The sequence below is a fragment of the Ailuropoda melanoleuca genome, chromosome 10 (assembly GCF_002007445.2).
Source record: "Ailuropoda melanoleuca isolate Jingjing chromosome 10, ASM200744v2, whole genome shotgun sequence".
NCBI classification, from domain to species: domain Eukaryota; kingdom Metazoa; phylum Chordata; class Mammalia; order Carnivora; family Ursidae; genus Ailuropoda; species Ailuropoda melanoleuca.
This window is the reverse complement of record NC_048227.1, coordinates 74,351,232-74,375,686: the sequence shown is the minus strand read 5'-3', so window position 1 is coordinate 74,375,686 and position 24,455 is coordinate 74,351,232. Positions and strand designations below refer to the sequence as shown.

At 37.1% G+C, this 24,455-nt stretch overlaps 1 protein-coding gene and 1 long non-coding RNA gene across 3 annotated transcripts in view; one reads left to right on the top strand and one right to left on the bottom strand.

Annotated features, from left to right (window-relative positions):
* The window catches only part of ECHDC1 (ethylmalonyl-CoA decarboxylase 1), a 62,936-nt gene extending 38,736 nt beyond the window's left edge, over positions 1-24,200 (top strand). For both annotated transcript variants that reach the window (XM_034669104.1, XM_034669105.1), the window contains exons 5-6: positions 1,180-1,260; positions 23,205-24,200. In XM_034669104.1, coding sequence (XP_034524995.1) covers positions 1,180-1,260; positions 23,205-23,613 — 490 coding nt within the window. In that variant the 3' untranslated portion in view covers positions 23,614-24,200. The remainder of the gene's footprint in view (positions 1-1,179; positions 1,261-23,204) is intronic.
* LOC117803987 lies at positions 570-8,698 on the bottom strand. The gene is made up of 3 exons (XR_004628128.1): positions 8,082-8,698; positions 3,911-4,091; positions 570-735 (listed from the first exon to the last, which is right to left on the bottom strand). It is a non-coding gene; the product is annotated as an uncharacterized LOC117803987 (long non-coding RNA).
* Positions 24,201-24,455: the final 255 nt, after the last annotated feature.

The following is a 24,455-nucleotide window of genomic DNA, read 5'->3' as shown; positions in this document are numbered from 1 at the left end:
AGTTTTGTTCTCTGGTGGCTTTCCCTGGCGGTTTGCTGTGCCTCTTCTGAGAGTCAGAGCAGCAGCAGCCGAATCTCAGCCTCTGTTTCAGAACAGAGGGATAGCGGACCGTTCTCCACTGATGTTCTGGCCACTTTAACTCTGTTTCTGTTAGTGCTGCTCAACCCTGCAGCATCCCGGGATGTGTGCCCCACACCCGGCGTCCCAGCCCTCACTTCCAGGGCTGTCGCGTCTCTGTCCTTTGTGTTTCTAACACCGCCAGCCGCCAGCCGCCACGCGCGCGCTCCCAGAGCTCCCCGTCTCAGTCTGGATCCAGTGAGCACACCAGAGTTCCGTGAGAAGTCTGGTGGCAAGCTCTTCCGGCTCACGGTCTCAGTCTGCCATCTCGCGGGTGCCGGTCCACGAGTCTGCCCGCTCCCCCGTGCAGGTGGCTACCGCTTCCTGGCACCCAAACACGGCGGCTCCCTCCCCCTTCCGTTTATCTTCCAATATCTGTGCGCGGTTTCACGGCTCCCCGCTTCATACCTCAATACTCAGCGCTGGAGATGTTCATTTGTAGAGATCCAGATGTATCTTCCTGCGTCTCAGGCTGATTCCGTGGATGTTCAGGCTGGTCTGGTACCTATCCAGCTCGACTCAGGGGACCGGCTGAGAAAGGGGTCCCCTACTCCTCTGCCATCTTAACTCCCCCCATTGAATTATTCTTGATTGCCAGTGGCTGAGGTGTTGTAGAAGCTGTATATTATATAAAAAAACATTTATTTATTTGGAAGGAAGTTACAATATCTAGTTAAAAAATATATAGTTAGTAATACATAAAAATGTACATTAGATATATATATCATATATAGTATTTATAAAACTTCATATATTTTATATATATTATTCATATATAAAAATATAGTTAATAGTTTAAAAATAGATGATTCAGGGAGGAGTCTGATAAACTTACATAGCATTTAGTATGTGTTATTATATATTAAGAATTATACTGTTTTATTCCTCATGATATACACACTCAGGGTTCCACTATACTTCAAGGTATGCTTGTTATTATAAACATAGGTCAATAATTTTGTTTCTACTGCATCTGAAGTTTTTTTAAAGTAATATTTGTAAATTAATATTGAAATGAAAAATAATAACATCCATTTCTTTCTTTTTTCCTTCAATAAAAAGACTCCCTTTAATAAGTGTTGCGCTGATTCAAGGTTGGGCATTGGGTGGAGGAGCAGAAGTTACTACAGCATGTGATTTCAGGTAAGATGAACATTGCTTTACTCCCTCCACAAATATAATCAACATGCTCAAACTTATTTTTTGCTTGAATATAAACCTTATTTATATTCTTAAACGGGATGTTCAATTTGTGAATATTTTCTTCTTGTCAGTTATTTTTTTTAAATTTAAATTCAATTATTTAACATATAATGTATTATTTGTTTCGGGGTACAGGTCTGTGATTCATTAGTCTTCTATAATATCCAATGCTCATTGCAACATACCCTCCCCAATGTCCATCACCTAGTTACCCCATTTTGGTGAGAATTTTTGCATCCATGTTCATCGGGGATATTGGTCTGTAATTCTCCTTCTTGGTGTGGTTTTTGTCTGGTTTTGGGATCAAGGTAATGCTGGCCCCATAGAATGAGTTTGGAAGTTTTCCTTCCATTTCGATTTTTTGAAACAGCTTCAGAAGAATAGGTATTAATTCTCCTTTAAATGTTTGGTAGAATTCCCCTGAGAAGCCATCTGGCCCTGGGCTCTTGTTTTTTGGGAGATTTTTGATTTCTACTTCAATTTCCTTGCTGGTTATGTGTCTGTTCAGGTTTTCTATTTCTACCTGGTTCCGTTTTGGTAGTTTATACATCTCTATGAATGCATCCATTTCTTCCAGATTGTCTAATTTGTCAGCATATAGCTGCTCATAGTATGTCCTTATAATTGTTTGTATTTCTTCAACGTTGGTTGTGATCTCTCCTCTTGAGTTCATGATTTTATTTATTTGGGTCCTTTCTTTTTTTTTTTCTTTTGGATAAGTATGGCCAGGAGTTTATCAATCTTATTGTTTCAAAGTACCAGCTACTAGTTTTGTTGATCTGTTCTACTGTTCTTTTGGTTTCTATTTCATTTATTTCTCCTCTGATCTTTATTCTTTCTCTTCTCCTGCTGGGTTTAGGCTTTATTTGCTGTTCCTTCTGTAACTCCTTTAGGTGTAAGGTTAGGTTGTGTATTTGAGACCTTTCTTGTTTCTTGAGAAAGGCTTATAGTTCTATATACTTCCCACTTAGGACTGCCTTTGCTGCATCCCAAAGATTTTGAACAGTAGTGTTTTCCTTTGCATAGAAAGAGGTAGAGGATAGAGAAAAGGAGAGAGATTTACTGACTGCATTAACTTTATGATCAAAAGGAGCCCTAATTATTCAAAAAGGCGTTCCTCAAAGTTGTGTATTTCTTTGTTAGCGTAAAAAGCCTCTTTTCATAACAATGAGGATCTGAATAGGGGAACTTTGAGAGCAAAAAGAAGATAAGAGCTCTTTATAGTTTCTTGAAATTCCACATTTTAGATGTTAGGCGCATGTCTTTTTGTGTCATTTTATTCTTAAGATGTCTGAGATGACAAAAAGCTATTTGGGCTCTCATTGCTTCACACACGGACCACTGCAGCTGCTTCCAGAACAACCGGTCTTTTTCCAGGCTTTCCTCAAAAATAAAATTTATTCTATACACCAACTGATTTACCTTTTCCTTATACTACTTTTAACAAACAGGCATACCTCACAGATGCTGTGTGTTTGGTTCTGGACACCACAATAAAGCAAATATCACAATAAAGTGGTTTCCCAGAGCATATATAAGTTATGTTTACATTATTTTATAGTCCATTAGGTGTGCAATAGCATTATGGCTTAAAAATGTACATACCTTAATTTAAAAATACTGTATTGCTAAAAAAAAATGCTAACCAACCCTGAACTTGCAATGACTCATAATCTTTTGGTGGTTTTGCCTCGATGGCTGCTTGATGATCAAAGTGGTGGTTGCTAAAAGTTGGGGTGTCTGTGGCAGTTTCTTAAAATAAGACTGTAGTCAAGTTTGCTACATCACTTGACTCTTCTTTTCACCAATGATTTCTCATTAGCATGCAAGGCTGTTTGAGAGAGGATTTTACCTATAGTAGAACTTCTTTCAAAATTGGAGTCAATCTTCTCCAACCCTGCCACTGCTTTATCAACTAAGTTCCTGTGATGCTCTAAGTCCTTTGTTGTCATATCAACTATCTTTACAGCCTCTTCACCAGGAGTAGATTCCATCTCAGAAACCATTCTTTTTTCTTTTCTTTTCTCTTCTCTTCTTTTCTTTTCAGATTTCATTGATTTGAGAGAGAGAGTGAGAGAGAGAGCACAAGCTGGAGGGGAGGGGGAGAAGCAGACTCCCCAGTGAGCAGGGAGCTCAACTTGGGGCTCGATCCCAGGACCCTGGGGTCATGACCTGAGCCACTCAGGTGCCCCTCCGAAACCATTTTCTTTGCTCATCCATAAGAAGCATCTCCTCATCTATTCAGGTTTGATCATGAGATTGTAGCAATTCAGTCACATCTTTAGGCTCCACTTCCAATTCTGGTTCTCTTGCTAATTCCCCCACATCTGCAGTTACCTCCTTCACTGGAATCTTGAACCTCTCCAAAGTCATCCGTGAGGGTTGGAATCACCTTCTTCCAAACTCCTGTTAATGTTGACATTTTGACCTCCTCCCATGAATCATGAATGTTCTTTATGGCATCTAGAGTGGTGAATGCTTTCCAGGTTTTCAGTTGACTTCGTCATGATCTGTCGGAGGAATCACTATTTATGGCAGCTCTAGACTTATGTATTTCTTAAATAACAAGGCTTAAAAGTCAAAATGGTACCTTGATCCATAGGCTGCAGGTGAATGTTGTGTTAGTAGGTATGAAAACAACATTAATCCCATACATCTCTGTCAGAGCTCTTTGGTGACCAGCTGCATTTATCAATAAGCAGTAATATTTTGAGAGGAATCTTCTTTCTTGAGTATTGGGTTTCAACCGTGGGTTTAAAATATTCATTAAACTGTGTGGTAAACAGATGTGCCATCAGTAAGGCTTTGTTGCTCCATTTACAGAGCACAGAGTATGTTTAGTAGATTTAGCATAATTCTTAAGGGCCCTAAGGTCTTGGAATGGTAAATGAACACTGGCTTCAACTTAGAGTCACCAGCTGCATTAGCCCTTAATGAGTGAGTCAGCCTGTCCTTTGAAGCTTTGAAGCTCTCTAGCTATGACAGTCCTACATGGCATCATCTTCCAATAGAAGGCTATTTCATCCGTATGAAAGTCTGTTTAGTGTAGCACCTTCATTCATTACCTTAGCTACATCTTCTAATTTGCTGTAGCTTCTCCATCAGCGCTCGATGCTTCACTTTGCACTTTTATGCTATAAAGATGACTTCTCTCCTTAAACCTCATGAACCAACCGCTGTTAGCTTTAGACTTTTTCCTCTGCAGCTTCCTCCCCTCTCTCAGCCTTCCTAGAACTGAAGAGAGTTAGGCCCTTGCTCTTGATTAGGCTTTGGTTTAAGAGAATGTTGTGTTGGTTTGATCTCTATCCTGACCGCTAGAACTTTATATCAACAATAAGGCTGTTCTGCTTCCTTGTTTTCTTTCTTTTCTTTTTTTAAAGATTTTATTTATTTATTTGACAGGGAGGGAGACAGCCAGCGAGAGAGGGAACACAAGCGGAGGGAGTGGGAGAGGAAGAAGAGGGCTCCCACTGAGCTCCCAGTGGAGCAAGGAGCCTGATGTGGGGTTCAATCCCAGGACACTGGGATCATGCCCTGACCTAAAGGCAGACGCTTAATGACTGAGCCACCCAGGCGCCTCTGTTTTGCTTTCTTATCATTTGTGTTTTCAGTGGAGTAGCTCTTTTAATTTCCTTCAAGAACTTTTCCTTTGTATTCACAATTTGGCTGACTGGTATAAGAAGCCTAGCCTTTACCTTATCTCAGCTTTTGACATGCCTTTCTTACTAAACTTAATCATTTCTAGCCTTTGATTTAAAGTGAGAGACATGAGACTCTTCCTTTCACTTGAACACTTAGAGGCCATTGCAGGATTATTAATTAGCCTAATTTCAGTTTGTCTCTCAGAGAATAGGGAGGCCCAAGGAGAGGGAGAGAGATGGGGAATGGCCAGTGGCTAGATCAGTCAGATCACACAACATTTATCAGTTAAGTTTGTGGTCTTATATGGGCATGGTTCATGGCACCTCAAAACAGTTAATGGTAGTAACATCACAAATGACTGATCGCAGATTACCATAACCAATATAATATGATGAAAAAGTTTGAAATATTGCAAGAATTACCAAAATGCAACACAGAGAGATGAAGTCAGTGGAGCTGTTGGAAGAACAGAGCTGATAGGCTTGCTGGATGGCAGGTTTACTATAAAGCTGCAATTTGTAAAGATCACAATATCTGCAAAGTGCAATAAAGCAAAGCACAATAAAATGAGGTATGCCTATATATAAATATATATGTGTGTGTATAAATATGTATATATTTATATACATATTTATATTAAGTAAAAATATGTTCCTAGAAAAATGAAACAAAACCAAGACATACAAATTTCTGGAATTGTAGTGTTTGGCAAATATAGAAAAACACATATTTCTAAAATACTGAAAAATATTTTCTCATTTTATTTATATACGTAAACAAACACATGTATATATATATATATTTTTTTTTAAACTGGTTGGCTTAGAGTTAATATGCATTTTAAACTTATCACAGCCCACCTTCAAATAATATTATGCTACTTTACATAAAATACAAGAACACTCAGTATTCTATTTCCTCCTCCTGTCCTCATGCTATTGTTGTCATACATTTTGCTTCCACATATTATAACTTCACAATTATGCATTTAAGCACAAGTGAATTTTTAACTTCGTGAATGAAGATAATGATTTCCTTAACCAGAAACTCTTCTAAATTAGATACGTTTTATTATGTGTCATTTAGAACTTACTCAATTACTTGTAAGATAGCTGGACCTATATTAATATCCAGATGATATTTTCACATTGCACATTGTTCTTCTAGTTTTTTGAGAATGTAATGAAAGCTATGAACCCTATCTTAGGAAACTTTGCATGAAATCTCATCCATAGACCCTTGGTTTAGAACCCCTGTTTTTGAAGTAGGTATTTCTACATGTATAGCATTTATTTTATCATTACCTTTTTTCTATATTTCTTCTGACTACTGAAGTAATTTTGGTAAGGCCTTAAAATATTTTGGGTTTGTATGTATAAACCAAATGTTGAGTTTACTGACTTGTTACAAAATGGGAACCCATGTTACCATGATATAGGTCAAGAATGGGAACATTGTCAGCACTCCTGAAGTCTCCTATAAGCCCCTTCTAATTTACAGCCCCCTTATTTCCATCTAGGGGAAACTATTACCCTAAATTTTGTGAGAATTAATTTTTTTCCTTATGAAAGTACTTACTTCCCTTATTTCCTAAGAAAGGAAATTATCCTATAACTGATATGTTCTATTTTTCTTCTTTTTGAACTCTATATAAATGGCATCATATAGTAATAGAAATAGTATGAGGAAAGATTCACTAAGTTTATTCATGCAAAGTATTAAATTATTTTTCTTCTTTTTTATAATTTATGACTCGGGTTCCAATTTATCAGTTGAAATATATCACTTTGTGTTCACATAAATATATATATTAAACTAGTTTTGGTGTATAAGACAATTTATAAAGATCCTAGCCTCTTTGAAAACTAGTACTTCTTAATTGGGGAGGAATCTTGTGTACAGTGAAAAATGGTCATTTCATATGACAGTGCCCTCTGCTGTCATCAGTGCAGATTGCATTGGGATGCTACATTTGATTATTTGAAGAAGTGGTAATCATTGGCTTTATGGGCAATGTGAGACTAAATTTAAAGTGTTCTGTGTGTACAGGTACTTATATATAATTTAAATACATACTTTTTAATATATTACATATATAAATATAATTTAATATATTTAAAGAATATTCTAAGCTGTATGTGAATGTGCATTATTACACTTAAAAATTCTCTACATAAAAGTAAGTAGAAATTAAACTTTATAGATATCCTCTGGATATGTAATGTAGAGTCTGGTGTTCATCTATAAGCATTTATTAGACTTTTGCATTATTCTTCGGAGTCATTCCTGATCTGCTTTTGGGTAGTTCGGGTTTAGGACAAAAGGCAAAATCACAGGAAAGATAATTAGAGACCTACTTATACTTAGTCTTTTAGTACTGCTAACTTGCCTTGCTTGTTATGTTGTTCTCTAAGTGAAGGGAGTGTCACATATCCTAGGGTCTCATAAAATATGTACTTTATTGCTTATGAGATGTCTGACAGTGCTTGCTCTCATCAGATAGATCAAGTAATAAACCAGATACATTTACCTTGCCAATGAAGCCATGTTTATGTATGGATCAACTATTGGTATATATATATATAGGCCCTCATCTTAAATTATATTCAGTTGAGTCACTCATTAAGCATATGTACTAGACACTGCCATTCAAGAAACTTCTATGTCTTGGGATTTTGTTTCATTTCTAGTTTTACTGTATCTTACAAAATTATTGATTCACAGTCGACAAGTTGAAAAACAAATGGTAGAAACTGATCCTTCCCAATAGAAGTTTGAAAAGCACTGTCTTCAGCTGTTCAGCCCTTTTTAACCTACATACCAGAAACAAAAGTTCTTAGAACTTAGGGGCTGATGGAGAGGACTGCATACTGAACTACCTCCCTAGCCACAGTTACAAGGAAGTGGTAAGTCAGCACACTTACTCTAGCTGATCTTTCCCCCAACGCTATCAGTACCTTGTCAGTTATCTTCTATGACAAATTGCTTTAATTATTATTCTAAAAACATCTGCTTGTTCCAAAAGAACACCAAAAGCTTTCATAGCATTCCACTAAAAAGATAACTTTCTTCCTTAGGGATACATGTTGGCCCTTTTTTAGCTTGTTTAACTTTCTTACCTTGGAGAATTGTCTGGAATTCACTCAGCTAGGATTTTCATTCCTGCTGCTCCTCCATTTCCCATGGGAAATATTTCAGAAGATGTGAGATACACTGAATAGGAATATTCCAAAGAAACGAGCTCATGCAGCATTCTAGCTGTCCACAAACCCTGTAAGCACCAGCTGATCCTACATATAATGAAGTAATATTTCAGTATAGTGCAGAAACACTCAGGTCTATTTGGCATATATAGACCCTTATATTAAATTGCATTCAATGGAGTCAAAATTTTCATATAAAATATTCTTAGAGAAAATGGCATTTTAAAAACATGTTTAAGAGCAAAAGACTTACAAATTCAAAATTGGCATTCCTCAGTGCTCAGAATCTAGTCAAACATTAGGTTTCCTTTTTAGTGGTAAAATTGATGTGAGGAAATGAAAAGCTAGAACGGTGATAAAATAATTTTCTTCAATTTTTTAATCTATCTTGGCTAATAAAAATATTTAGAATGAAATATAAATTAAGAAAATACTTACTTGAGTATTAGTTTTCTATTGCAGCCATAACAAATTGCCACAAATTTAGTGGCTTAAAACAGGATCAGTTTATCTCACAACTGTATAGGTCTGAAGTCCAGCTGGGCTCAGCTGGTTTCTCTAAACCTGGTCACAAAAGGCCAAAAAAAGTATGTTGGCTGGACTGGACTCAGGCTCATCCCGATTGCAACTGGCAGATTTCAGTTCTATGCACTTGCAGGACTGAGGTCGCTGTTTTCCTTACTGACTATCAGTTGGGAACCAGTCTTTGCTCATTGAGGATATCTGCATTCCTTGTCATGTTTTCCAGGTAGCCCAATGGTGGGTTGAGTTTTTCTCATTTACCTTTCTGCTACATCTCTGTAACTCCATCTGGAGAAAGTTCTCTGCTTTTAAGAGCTCATGTGGTTAAACTGGGTTCACTCAGATAACCTCCCTATTTTAATGTATGTAATCTTAATTACATCTGCAAAGTCTCTTTTCTTACATGAAGTACACATGCTGCACAGTTCCAGGGATTAGGGCGTGGACATCTTTGTGGGAGCATTCTGCCTACAACATATAGGCTTGGCATAGAGAATAGAGTTGTCACCTTTCACCTATTTGAGCACTAATGAAAATTGGTAACTTTGTTATTTTAAGTTACCTTTGTAAACTATTTTTATTTTTTTTTAACTTTTATTTAGATACTTTCTGGAAAACAATAATAGTTCCTATATATGTCAAATTGATAAAGGTTCACTTATACAGACACTATTTTTTTTTAAAGATTTTATTTATTTGAGAGAGAGCAGGGTGAGAGAGCACAAGTGGAGTGGGATGGGAGGAGGGGCAGAGGGAGAGGGAGAAGCAGACTCCCCACTGAGCAGGGAGCCCCATGCAGGCTCAAAGACTGGAGATCCCAGGACCCTGGGATCGTGACCTGAGCTAAAGGCAGATGCTTAACTGACTGAGCCACCCAGGCGCCCCATATTTTAAGAGTAATTATAATATGGTTTCTTAGATTGGTTTTAAGCTCAAGATTCCAGAATGTGCTTTAGGAGGTACTTAGAACACTCATTCCTTTATTCCACTTTCTGTCTTATTCCATATCATTCAGAAGTGGGGGTGGGGGAGGAGAGAGAGAAAAGAAAAATCTCTTGAAACTACCCTAGAAAAGAGAAAACGACAGACTCAGACTGCTTGGCTTTTAGCATCAATTTTTGGCAAGGAAAATCATGTAAATATTTTAATGACATTTCTAATATTTAATTTTTTTAAAGATTTTATTTATTTATGTGACAGAGAGACAGCCAGCGAGAGAGAGAACACAGAAGGGGAGTGGGAGAGGAAGAAGCAGGCTCCCAGCGGAGAAGCCCTGTGTGGGACTCAATCCTGGAACGCTGGGATCACGCCCTTAGCCGAAAGCAGATGCTTAAGGACTGCGCTACCCAGGCGCCCCCAATATTTAATTTTTTATTACTGAATTTGGTACAAGACAGAAACTAGAATTGCATTTTTTTTGTTTGGAAATAATTACAAACTTATAAAAAATTTCAGAATGATACAAAGAATTTTCCTATACCATTCACTTAGATTCACTGGTTTTTAACATTTTGATATTTTGTTTTTATTTTCTCTCATATATATGTATGTATATCTATATATATGTGTGTATATATTTTTTCTGAGAAATTTTTTTTTAAGATTTTATTTTTATTTATTAGAGAGAGACCGTGAGAGAGGGAACACAAGCAACGGGAGTGGGAGAGGAAGAAGCAGGCTTCCCACCAAGCAGGGAGCCAGATGAGGGGCTCAATCCCACAACCCTGGGATCACACCTTGGGCCTAAGGCAGACGCTTAACTACTGAGCCACCCAGGTGCCCCCTGGGGTGATTTTAACTGTACTTCCTCAAAGTCTTCGATTTCCCTGTCCTGTTTTACATGGATGTGTTAAGCCTCCTCGTTACAGCTTTGTGCCCATCACCTTGCAACAGTAGCAGGAAATAATTTTTGAATTTGGTGTGTGTTTCTGTACTTAAAGATAATTTCAAGGATGCAGTATTCTCTGTCTCTGAGTAATCCCCTTGGTGTGGCTTTCTTTCACTCCTTGTTAATTTTGTAAATTTAGGGGAGGATGTGTGGAAAGATTAGGAATCATTTGGCAGCAATCTTATAGATGAACGCCTGAAATTTTAGTTTTTAAAACTTAGCAGATTTATCAGTGAAGTTTTCCAAACATTTAAGAAAGAAGTAACATCAATCTTATATACACTTATTGAAAAGAAAAGGAAGTTATACTTCCCAGCTCTTTTAATGAGTATAATATTTATTCCAAAACCTAGAAATGACATTATAAGAAAGCAAATTATACACTAATCCCATAAACATAAATTTAAAAATCCTTAACAAAATATTAACAAATTTAATCTGATAAAAATGATAATACATTATGACGACAAGGGGCTTATTCCAGAAATTGAAGGTTGGTTTAACGTTAGAAAACTAAATAGGGGCGCCTGGGTGCCCCAGTTGTTAAGCATCTGCCTTTGGCTCAGGTCATGATCCCAGGGTCCTGGGATAGAGCCTGCATCAGGCTCCCTGCTCGGTGGGAAGCCTGCTTCTCTCTCTCCCACTCCCCTTGCTTGTGTTCCCTCTCTTGCTGTCTCTCTTTGTCAAATAAATAACTAAAATCTTTTTAAAAAGCACAATTAGAGTAATACATCATATTAACAAAAAAGGGAGACAGATTATTACAATCTGATAGATGCAGAAAAAGCGTTTGACAAAATTCAACATCCATTCGTGAGAGAAGCTCTTAACACACTTGGAAGGAACTTTCTTAGTCTAAGAGAGAACATTTATAAAAATCCTACAGCAAACCTCTCATAAGGATAAAAATATTGAAAGCTTTTCCTCTGACATCAGGAACAAGGAGAGTGCTATCACCACTTCTGGTCATAATTATACTAGCTATACTAGACAGTTCAGTAAGGCAAGATTAAAGAAGTTATAAGGATTGGATTAGAGAAATAAAACCTTATTATTCACATATGACATCATTGTGATCCAAAAGAATATATATAGTTAATCTTTTAGAATTAATAAGTGAATTTTGTAAGTTTGCTGGCTGTGAGGTTAATAAAAGTCAATAGCATTTCTGTAGTCCAGCAGCAAGCAAATAAATACCAAAATTTAAACAATACCATTAAGAGTAGCATTCGAAAAAAAATAACCTAACTCCTAGGAACAAATCAAAAGGCATTTCAGAATTTTACACTGAGAGCTGGAAAATAATACTGAGAGAAAGTAAAGAATGCCTAAATAAAGGTGAAATAGAAAGATACCATGTCCATGGAATAAAAGACTCAATATTGTAAAGATTGACCTTTCCCCCCAAATAATCCAAAGATTCAATGTAGTTCCAATAAAAATCCCAGAAGGTTGGTATGTGTATGTGTGCGAGTCAACAGTCTCTAAAATTCATAAGGAAATGCAGAGTACCGAGAAGAACTAAGGAAGTCACAAAGAGAAAAGTTAGAAGGTTTATACTACCAGATAGCAAACCTGTTATAAAACTAAAGTAATTTAAACAGATGCTTTTTGTACATACAAGGGTAGAAAAAATTGACCAATAGAGTTTAGAAACAGATCCAAAATACATGGTTGTTTAATCTAAGACAAATGTGACACTGTTAGTGCATTAGGAAAGAATGGTCTCTTTAGTAAGTGTATGTGTATGTGTACAATCAATTCAAGATGAATTGCAGATATAAAAGTGAAAGGTAAAACAGTGAAGCTGTTTGAAAGAAAACAGGAGAATATCTTTGTGGTCTTAAAGTAGTCAAAGATTTCTAAAACAGGACATAATAATCCCTAACTGTAAAGAAGGTTGATAAATTAGACTATATTAAAGTTAATAACTTCTATCAAAAACATAACTAAAAGAATGAAAACGCAACCCGCCGAGGGAGAGAAGATTCTCAATATTTATATCTGACAAAAGACATAGAATATATAAAGAACTCCTTTAAAGCAGTAAGACAGGCAACCCAGTTAAAATAAAGGGAGCAGAAAACTCAACTTTTCAGAGGATATCTAAATGGCAAAAAAAAAAAAAAAAAGGTTAAAAAACACTGAATTTCATTAGCCATTAATGAAATGCAAATTAAAATCACACCTTTTTATTATACTGCCACAAGAAAAGCTAAGATGAAAAAGAATATATCAAGTGTTAGCAAGGGTGTGAAGCAGCTGCACCTTTCAGAAAGTGCTGATGGGAGTGTAAGTTGGTACAATGGAAAATGCCCAGTATCTACTAACATAGAATGTCACATACCCAAAGACACGGTAATTCTATTCCTTTGTGTCTGTGGTTGACAGAGTAATGGCCTTACAAGCCCTGGAACCTGTGAACATGTTACGTTATATGGCAGGGGGGAATTAGGTTGCAGATGGATATAAGGTTGCTACTCAGCTGACTTTGAAACAGGGGGAGTATCCTGGTGGGTAGACCCTGTGTAACCACAAGGTCCTAAAATGCTATCAAGGGACACTGAAAAGCTCAGAGTCAGAAAAGGAGGGTTAGTGATAGAAGTAAGATAGAGTTGATGCAGTGTGAGGAGGATGTAACCAATCAGTGCAGACTTTGAAGATGGAGGAGCGTGGCCATGGGCCAAGAATTGTGGTCAGCCTTTAGAAGCTGGAAAAGGTAAGGAAATGGACTCTCCCCTGGAGCCTCCAGAAAGGAATGCAACCCTACTGAAATCTTGATTTTAAACTAGTGAGTCTTTTGTTGGACTTTGTAATGTACAAAACTGTAATAGAAAGCGGAAAGCATCACAGTTCTGGACTTCAAGCTCTATTACAAAGCTGTAATCATTAAGGCAGTACGGTACTAGCACAAAAACAGATACACAGATCAATGGAACAGAATAGAGAACCCAGAAATGGACCCTCCACTCTATGGTCAACTGATCTTCAACAAAGCAGGAAAGAATATCCAATGGAAAAAAGTCTCTTCAACAAATGGTGTTGGGAAAATTGGACAGCCACATGCAGAAGAATGAAACTGGACCACTTTCCTACACCATTCACAAAAATAAATTCAAAATGGATGAAAGACCTAAACGTGAGACAGGAATCCATCAAAATCCTTGAGGAGAACACAGGCAGCAACTTCTTTGACCTCTGCCACAGCAACTTTTTTTTTTTTAATGATTTTTTATTATATTATGTTAGCCACCATACAGTACATCCCCAGTTTCCAATGTAAAGTTCAATGATTCATTAGTTGCGTATAACACCCAGTGCACCATGCAATACGTTGCCCTCCTTACTACCCATCACTGGTCTATTCCATTCCCCCACCCCCCTCGCCTCTGAGGCCCTCAGTTTGTTTCTCGTAGTCCATAGTCTCTCATGTTTCATTCCCCCTTCTGATTACCCCCCTTTTCTTTATCCCTTTCTTCCCCTACCGATCCTCCTAGTTCTTATGTTCCATAGATGAGAGAAATCATATGATAATTGTCTTTCTCTGCTTGACTTATTTCACTTAGCATTATCTCCTCCAGTGCCGTCCATGTTGCAGCAAATGTTGAGAATTCGTTCTTTCTGATAGCTGAGTAATATTCCATTGTATATATGGACCACAGCTTCTTAATCCAGTCATCTGTTGAAGGGCATCTCGGCTCCTTCCACGATTTAGCTATTGTGGACAATGCTGCTATGAACATTGGGGTGCATATGGCCCTTCTCTTCACTACGTCTGTATCTTTGGGGTAAACACCCAGTAGTGCAATGGCTGGGTCATAGGGTAGCTCAATTTTTAACTTTTTAAGGGACCTCCACACTGTTTTCCAGAGTTCTGCCACAGCATCTTCTTGCTAGACATGTCTCCAAAGGCAAGGGAAACAAAAGCAAAAATGGACTACTGGGCCTTCATCAGGATAAAAAGCTTTGGACAGCAAAGGAAACAATCAATAAAACTATATGGAATGGGAGAAGATATTCACAACTGACACATTAGATAAAGGGCTAATATTCAAAATCTATAAAGAACTTATCAAACTCAACACCCAAAAAACAAAAGATCCAGTCAAGAGATGGGCAGAAGACATGAACATGAACAGACATTTCTCCAAAGAAGACATACAAATGGCCAACAGACACATGAAAAAATGCTCCACATCACTCAGCATCAGGGAAATAGAAATCCAAAACCACAATGAGGTACCACCTCACACCAGTCAGAATGGCTAAAAGGAACAAGTCAGGAAAACAACAGGTGTTAGTGAGGTTGCGGAGAAAGGGAAACCCTCTTGCACTGTTGGTGGGAATGCAAGCTGATGCAGCCACTCTGGAAAAAAACATGGAGGTTCCTCAAATGTTAAAAGTAGAACTACTCTGCGACCCAGCAATTATATTACTAGGTATTTCTCCAAAGGCTACAAAAAAAGTGATTCGAAGGGACACATGCACCCCAGTGTTTAGAGGAGCAATGTCCACAATAGCCAAAGTAGGGAAAGAGCCCAGATGTCCATTGATAGATGAATGAATAAAGATGTGGGATGTGAATATTACCGAACCATTAAAAAGAATGAAATCTTGCCATTTGCAACAACATGGAATTGAACTAGAGGGTGTTATGCTAAGCAAAATAAGTCCATCCGAGAGAGACAAATACCATATGATTTCCCTCATATGTGGAATTTAAGAAACAACAGATGAACATAGGGGAAGGGAAGGAAAAATAAGATAAAAACAGAGAGGGAAGCAAACCATAAGAGACTTTTAGCTCTAGGAAACAAACTGAGGGCTGCTGGAGGGAAGGGGGGTGCGCAGATGGGGTAACTGGGTGAGGGGCATTAAGGAGAGCACTTGATGTAACACGCACTGCGTGTTATTGCAACAGATGAAGCACTAAATTTTACCCCTGAAACTAATACTGTACGTTAACTAAATTGAATTTAAATAATAAAAACCCTAATATAGTATAAATTCAGTAGAAATGCATACAGATGTTCATCTGCAGACAGGTCCTAGAATGTTCATAGCAGCACGATTCATAATAGCTAAAAACAGGAAACAACCCTAAAGGTCCTTCAGCAGTGGAAGTGATAAATCAGAGTAGACAGGGTTAACTGAATTATCTTAATGGTTCATGTCATCACACTATGATAGTCTGATGAATTCATTTTCAATATAGAAATTACCTGCCAAATATTAACAATTTAAGACTAGTGTAGGCGGTCAGGGTACAGTGTCTTTTGTGATACTGGACATAAACTGAAATATTATTACTTCAGGCAGAAGTGTACTGTTTGATTATAGAATATTTATTAAAAGTGAAATCATACATGGAAATGATACTGGAGAGAGAAGTCAGGAAGAGAAGAAAAAGGGATGAGAATAGAGTTCAGAAATAAATGGCAAATGTTAACATCTATAAATTTTGGGTAGTGGGTACATTTGTATGTTATTTTTTGTGTATTTGAGATATTTTATAATTAGGAAAGTTCTTAACAGAATACATTAATTCCACCAACTATGATACTTACCTTTTTTCATATTCAGTCAGGCCTTACTTAGATTTCTATACCCGTGTTGTTCTTTAAAATGACAGCACAGCAGGGACCAATCATGCCTTTATTTTCTGGTTTTACTAGTTAATTTTGGAGGAAAAAAGACTTGTTTGGGGTTCTGGAACTATGCAGGTCTAGGGTCTACACTTAACGAAATCTGGATTCCTCAACAGGTGTTAGAGTGCTTTTAACATTCACCTAAGAGAAATAATGCTATAGCTCCAGCAAATTCTCATTTTTTCTGCCAAATGGAGATTGCTTTCCCCATGAAGTCTTTACTTACTAACAACTAAAACAATAGAACAAAAAGAATCCTTAAATAGCCAGAAATTATCTAGAAGGTGAAAGGTGAAAAGGGGGGTGACAGGGGTAGTGGGAGCTAGTGAGAGCTTCCGTTATGCTTTTAGGTGATGTGGTAGACAGAATATTGGCCCCCCAAAGATGTCTGCTCACATTCTCAGAACTTGTTATAAGTTAACCCTGGAAAAACACTGGTTTATACTACTTGGGTCCACTTACACCCAGATTTTTTACAGTACTGTAAATGTATTTACTCTTCCTTATGGTTTTCTTAATATTTTCTTGTCTCTAGCTTACTTCTTTGTAAAAATATAGTATATAATACATATACAAAATATGTGTTAATAGACTGTGTTGAGGGGGGCACCCATGCGTGGGGTCAATGCTCCTAACACCCATGTTGTTCAAGGGTCAACTGTATTAACTTTTTGGCAAAAGGGACCTTGCCAATGTAATTAAGGTTCTGAAGTTGAAAATAGGGAGATCATCTGGATTATCTGGGTGGACCCAATCTAATCACATGAGCATTTAAGAAATAAAGACATGAGGCAGAATGGGAAGTGAGAGAGATTAGAGGCATGCGAAGGCTTCCAAGATGGAGAAAGGGACCTGGAACCAAGAAATGCAAGTGGCCTTTAGAAGATAACAACCCCCCAGTTGAAAGCCAGCCCAGAAACAGGGACCTCGTTCTAAAATCGCATGGAACTTCATTCTGCCAACAATCTGAAAACGTTTGGAGTGGATTGATCCCTAGAGATCCCAGAAAGGGAAGAAGTCTTGCAGTATATGTAAATATACTTGAAAATATGAATTTAATAAGTATAAAATATTCCATCAGTATGTATGTACTAAAGTATCCTCCTTTGGTTGTTTCCAGTTTTTCTCTATTTTGATTTCTCTATTATGATTAATGCTGTGATAACTACCTTATATAAGACTTTGCCACATTTCAGATTATTTCCTTAGAATAAATCCTGTAAGTAAAGTACTTAATCAAAGGATATGGAATTGTTCAGTTTTTCATACATAGTGCCAAGTTATCCTTCAGGAAAGATTCTGCCACTTTATATTAATACCAGCAGTAGACGAGTATTTATTTGAGAACATTTTAATGAGTATAATCTTTTAAAACCACTTTTCTAATTTTGATCACCAAAAATTAAATTTTAATTTGCATTTTTAAAGGTTTTTGGTAACATATACATTTTTATGTTTATTGGTGTGTGTGTGTGTGTGTGTGTGTGAGAATTGTCTGCATTTTCTTTTCCTGTTTCTCTTTGGAAGATCAAGGATTTAGCTGTTTATGCACAGGATGAAAAACACATTTTTATTCCTCCATCACCCTAGTGAAATAAGATTCTCAACTATGCAGTTTAGAGTCTGCCTGTCTAATTTGTTTCCATTCTCTAACGCTGTTTTCATGAATTTAAATAATAACCCTTAGCCCCAGGCATTAGCATTTCCAGCTGCTACCCAAGGTATACGACAAAGAAAGGGGATCTGTAAGCATGCTTATCCCAAGGGAGCTACTGTAGGTAGCCCTTTTCTTCTAATATGAACTTTATTTGTAAATAAAACACAAAATATCTATATATAACATACACTTGCACAGAGACAAATGTGCACATTTGTGTGTGCGCGCACACAGACACACACACATCCCGGGTCTCAGAGTAATTAAAAAGCAAATTTCACTTCTGATGTGGCAGAGCCTGTTCTCTGAACATGAGATGTCCACCCTGGGAAGCAATCACATTGCCTATGTTGGCTCGTTTTGTAGTTACCACCATATTATGTGTAATTCTTACTTTAGAGCCTATAATATCAAGAAAATTCACCTCTGAGCAGGCTTACCCACTGTATATTAAAATCAGAGTTGACAGCCCAAGATATTTTCCTGTCTGCTCTTCCCTCACTCTACCATCACCCGCCCTCCGTACACGAATACAAAAGTTCACTCATTCAACCATGTACTTCCTCACTCTCGCAGTCTCTGCATAAAATAACTGGAGCCTTATGAGGCCAATCACTTAAGAGTAGGAAATCTACTCAGAGTAGATTCTAGGGAGATTATGGAGAGTATGTATGGGTTCTTGCCTTCTCTTCTTCATAGTTTGTCATGGGGTGTGATGTCAGGTAGCAAGCAGGAGGGAGAAGGTGCCAGGAAAGTACATATGCGAACACATCAGTGCTGACTTTCAAGCATGATTTAAAGTATTGTTTATAATCAGAGATGCTCTTGCTAATTATATGCTTTTTATATAACCTATTTCCCTCATGTCACCTCAATTTGTTCTGTTGTCTTTGGCTCATAACATGCACTGTAAAAGGACTAGCAGTTGCCAGCCCTAGGCTAAAGTTTACTTAAATCAATGATTCTAAACTTTAGTTTTATGACATTGTATTACTTAATTTGTAACATGAATGCTTTCTTTAAAATTTAAAAACATTTATGCTTTTACTTACATTACACAGTATTCCTTAAGTTAGATACATGTCTAATTTTTTAAAAAATATTTTATTTACTTATTTATTTGTCAAAGAGAGAAAGCCCACAAGCAGGGGAGCAGCAGGCAGAGGGAGAAGCAAGGAGCCTGCTCAGCAAGGAGCCCAATGCAGGACTTTATCCCAGGACCCTGGGATCATGCATGACCGGAGCCAAAGGCAAATGTTTAACTGAGCCACCCAGGCGTCCCATATGTTTGTTTTAAATCAACTTGGAATCTTTTGTTTCAGCCTTATCTATAGAACTGGGTATTATTTCTACCTTTACGTGTAAATAAAAATTGTATATATTTTGTAGTCTCTGTTAACAGACATTGAGGAAGGGTAGTATACTGTTATTTGCTGTGCTTCCCAGTGTAAGAACTCTTACTTTCACTACTTTAGGGATCAAGTCATTTTAGTCCGGGAAACAACTTTATACTGCTTTTCTAGCAGAAACACTACTGTTAACTTGTAGTGACCCACCTATCAATGCAACCAACTTCATACAAGCTAGTACACATAGTTTAATTTTGTGAGGCTGCAAAACATATACAACTTTCATATTCCAAATAAAGTATAATACTGTGCTCCACTATGGATGTGGCCGAGGCAGATTTCACAGACTTTCTTTTTTAAACATACACAAATGCAATCCCTCTAAGATTTCTTCTATTTAAACGAATTGTGGCCAATATATTTTAAACACCTTTCATATATTAACTCCTTTAATATTCATAATTCTCTGGCGTAAGTGCTATTATATCTACTTTATAAACAAGCATGCTGAAGCCCCAGGATGTTAAGTAGTTTAATCTTCCTCATCCTCTTTATACCGTGTGTCTTTTTCTTTGCTGTATTTTACAGGGTGTAGTATGCAGCCCGTCTAGTGGCAGAGCCAGGCAGTCTGGTTCAAGTCTGTGCACTTCGCATCAAAGCCTTACTGTCTCCCAACATAATTATTTCTCAATTTTTTACAACTGAGTTCGGTAAAAGTACTTTTACTTAAAAATAACCTTTTATAAGTTTTACTAAAACGCTTCCTTTTTTAAGTAAAACTTGATACTTGTTTTAAAATTGTTTTTCTTGGGGGCGCCTGGGTGGCCAGTGGTTGAGGGTCTGACTCTTGGTTTTGGCCCAAGTCATAATGTCCGGGTTGTGAGATCAAGTCCAGCCTCAGGCTCCATGCTCATCAGAGAGTCCGTTTGAGATTCTCTCTCTCCTCCTCCTTCTGCCCCTCCCCCTGCTTGCATGAGCATATGCTCTCTAATACATAAGATCTTTAAAAATAGTTTTTCTTGAATACATTTGTTCAAAGACCTGTAACTTGGGGCACCTGGGTGGCTCAGTCGTTAAGCGTCTGCCTTCGGCTCAGGGCATGATCCCGGAGTCCTGGGATCAAGCCCCGCATCAGGCTCCTCCGCTATGAGCCTGCTTCTTCCCCTCCCACTCCCCCTGCTTGTGTTCCCTCTCTTGCTGGCTGTTTCTCTGTCAAATAAATAAAATCTTTAAAAAAAAAAAAAGACCTGTAACTTATAGCTAACTTTTTAGGAAGTACTAGCACACCAAAGAGTCCTTTCAGGTGTCATCACTGACTTTGCAACACTTGTCGAATGACTTTTTCTTTTTACGGGTAGTTTACTGTTGCATCCACACAGTAAGGAGGAGTGTATCGATACTCGATTCATTTCCTCATCCCCTCTCTACCACGGTGTCACAGATTTTAAACATTGCCAATAATATTTATACTGATAAGAAAATACTTGTAATTCTTTTGCTTGTCAAAATAAGGGAGCTTAATATCATCTTATAAATTGAGTTTACTGTTAAATCTTCAGAATTTTAAGATTTAGGTCTTCCAGTTTTCCGTACAGATTATCGCTTGCGATAAATTACATTACAGGTAGTATAACTGCATCTAAATTCTAGAAGTAATTAGTGTATAATTTTGTAAGGTCTATTGGGAAGCTGTTTCTATTTTTGGATATTGGACATTTTCTTTGTAGGTTATGGTTACCAACATTTAAAATTTTATATTTAAACTTTAATTTTTAGATTGAGTTTTGTGAAAGGTTACCATCTGAACGTTCCATATTTCTCTCATTGTTAGAGTAAACTACCTTGTGTTCTTTTGTCATTAATAAATTTTTTGGTAGTATTTGCTAATTGTATGTGTATCAGTACACAAACACACCCTAGGCATGATATATAAAAAATGGATGTCACAGTTCGATCACAACAGGTAGTTTTTACAAAGATTCCCTCAAGATTTGTTGGAGTTGTAAAATATGATTCCAAAAAGCATACTTGACCTTGTAAAGTGTGGCAGAGGAAAAAAAGTTCATGGTATAGAAATAGATTCTTCTTTAGAAGCAGAGAATTCCAAATAGAAGTGTGCTTACATAGATAACAACTTCCGTTGTCATAACTCATCTACATTATCCCAACATCTTGGGCTTTAACCAACTTTTTTTATATGTTCAGCTGATTTTAAGTGAATGTACTTTTGACAGTCCTTTTCTGTACTGTAGGCATAGCTCTGAGCCAATGTAACACACTGAATTTACGCTGTGAAAATTTCATTGAATTGTGTTCAGTATTAACAGTATTCCTATCTCCAAGACTTAGACATTATTTCTGTAATTTCTATTCCACTTTCTTAATTTTTGACATTGTTTTCTGTTTATTATATAACAAGGCAGTACTCCTCTCACTTTTTGGGGCTAGATTCGATTCTTAGAAGATTTGTTTTTCTTCCTTTCCACTTTATTGAAAACTACTATTTTCATGGCTATTCGCCTCTAAAAGCAATTGTTCATAATTGAGGCAGATTTTCTCTTGTAGGAGTTCACAGCTGTGAAGAGAAAGTTCTCTTTCCCAGTGGGTTAATAAAGAGGCTTTTGTGAGAATTTACTGGAATATTTTTCTTGATTAAAGAGTCAGAGACTAAGAGTCTGTTGTTCTTGGTGCTAATAGAACCCAAACACCTGCAGCTGAGCATTTACGCTTAAGAAAGCAGAACGAACGGAAGGCCGCCCTTTGCATAGTGTATAGTTCGACAGCTATAATTTTTCTTAAAAAATTAAAATTCAGACATGAGCTTTGTTCCAAATTAGAGGTTTTAACAGTGACAGCTCATTGAAGTGTGCGGTCAAAATAAAACTCACAGGCAGTATTTTGTACATGGGGTAGCTTTGTGCATTCTGTTAATAGTATATGGATATTTAACTAGCAAATACGAAGTCTTTTACTATGTCCACTGATTTGTGTTAACACTCCCCTTTCTTGTTCCACTTTGCTTCTTAATCACCCTATTCACAAAAACCTTGTTTGGGGAAAATGCATCTCTGCTATAGGCTATCATTATTTTTAGTCCCACCCATGCCACTATCAGCTTTCTTAATGGCATCCGTTTCCATCCTAGTCTCGCTGTTATGTGTATTGTGAGGTTAAGAGCGAGCACACATAATAAGCTAACCTTCCTGGGTTTAAGTTCTGGCTCTGCTATAGTGTCATGGCCTTGAGTGAGCTATTTATTTAGTCTCTGTGGTTTCAGTTTCCCTCTGTAAAATGGGGATATTACGATACCTCATATGCTTGTTCTGAGGACTAGTTAACACCCCCAACACACATCTCATCCTCTAGTCCCTCGTCCCATTTTTTTCTATAGCACTTACACCACTGGTCCTATATTGTTCAGTGTCTTTTTCTCCTATCAGGAATGTCAACTGAGCACAGGGTTTTATTTTGGTCATTCCTGTAATTCCACACCTAGATAACCTGGCATAGGTAGTGCTTAGTAAATATTTCCTTGAAGACGTACAGATCCTGGGTTAAGAACCAATTTTTTCCTGATAACTATTAACCTTAACTTTACTATGCATTTTTTTTTCACAGTATGACCCCAACATTTCCTACTCCCATATTTTCACTTAATCCAGATTTTCTCATTAGGGCACCACTCACTTTAGAAAGATGATTTGGGTTTTTAGAAATAAACATGAAATAAAAACTAAATTCTTATTTTCCGAAGCAAAGGATAAGCAAGCACAATAAAAATGCTGATACTGTTTTCAAAGGTAAATATTAAGGACTGCGTAGTAAAACTGAATTGTGTACTTAGCCAGATTCTTTGAACTTTCACAAATCTACCTATAAAGATCTATGGAGATTTCAGAGGAGATAATGAATGAGTAGTACTTTATGACTAAAACACATATACTTAAATTAAGTTTTTTCTTTTCTCTTTTGCAGATTAATGACTGCAGAGAGTGAGATCAGATTTGTCCACAAAGAGATGGGTATAATACCAAGCTGGGGCGGTGCTACCCGACTGGTTGAAATCATTGGCAGTAGGCAGGCTCTCAAAGTGTTAAGTGGGGCCCTCAAACTGGATTCAAAAAAAGCTTTAAACATAGGAATGGTTGAAGAGGTCTTGCAGTCCACAGGTGAAACTGAATGTTTAAGAGAGGCGCAGGAGTGGCTAATGCAGTTTATCAGAGGGCCACCGGAAGTAATTAGAGCTTTGAAAAGATCTGTTTCTTCAGGCAAAGAACTTTGTTTAGAGGAGGCATTACAGACTGAAAAAGATCTTCTAGGAACACTTTGGGGTGGACCTGCAAATAAAGAAGCTATTGCTAGGAAAGAAAAATTTAAGAAGTAGTTTAAAAAAATACGATGTACTAAGAGTAAAACTCCAATGATTAACATTTATAAAAGTTAAATACCAGAATTACTTTGAAGGTTACACTAGTATTTGATTTGTTTTTAATCATTTTTTGAATAGCTGAACTCCTTGACCTAGTTTTCAGTGTATTTGAGTAATTATCGAGTAATCTGAAACATTTAGCTAAAATATACAACACTTTTGGCTTAAAAGTTATCATCAATTCACAGTAGTTCTTACCCTACAACCAAAGACCAGTTTTTAAAAGGGAAACATTTCCACAAAACCTATTCCTGGGTTATTTTTCATAGTATGTGTTCTGTCTACCCAGAAATAATTTACAAAAATAACTTAATGAAACTTGCACTAAAGAGCAAAAGTGGAGAAGAGGGGTCAGGGACAAGATAAGAAAAGGTATGATCAATCATTTTCTTCTGCTCTGAGCAGCTGGGAGGTAAAGATTTGGGGAGGGAGTGACTGGCTGGGTTAGTTGCTGGAGCATGGGACTCTTGATCTTGGAGTTGTGAGTTCAAGCCTCACATTGGGTGTAGAGATTACTTAAAAATAAAAAATCTTAAAAAAAATTGGTGAATGGCTCTTTTTTTTTTTTATGGTTCTTCTTTTAAATAAAAATGTTTCCCACTTTACCCTCCTACAAATTTGGAGCCTTAATAATTAGCCAGATTTTTTTCTATTTTAAATTCTCTACTGAGCAATAGCCATCACGTGGAAGGTCTACTGACTACAAAACTGGCCATTATGTGTATGCCCTGGGATTTCCGAACTGGTAGTAAGTACTACTGTTTATGTAGTAATAAAATTTAACTTTACATCAAAAC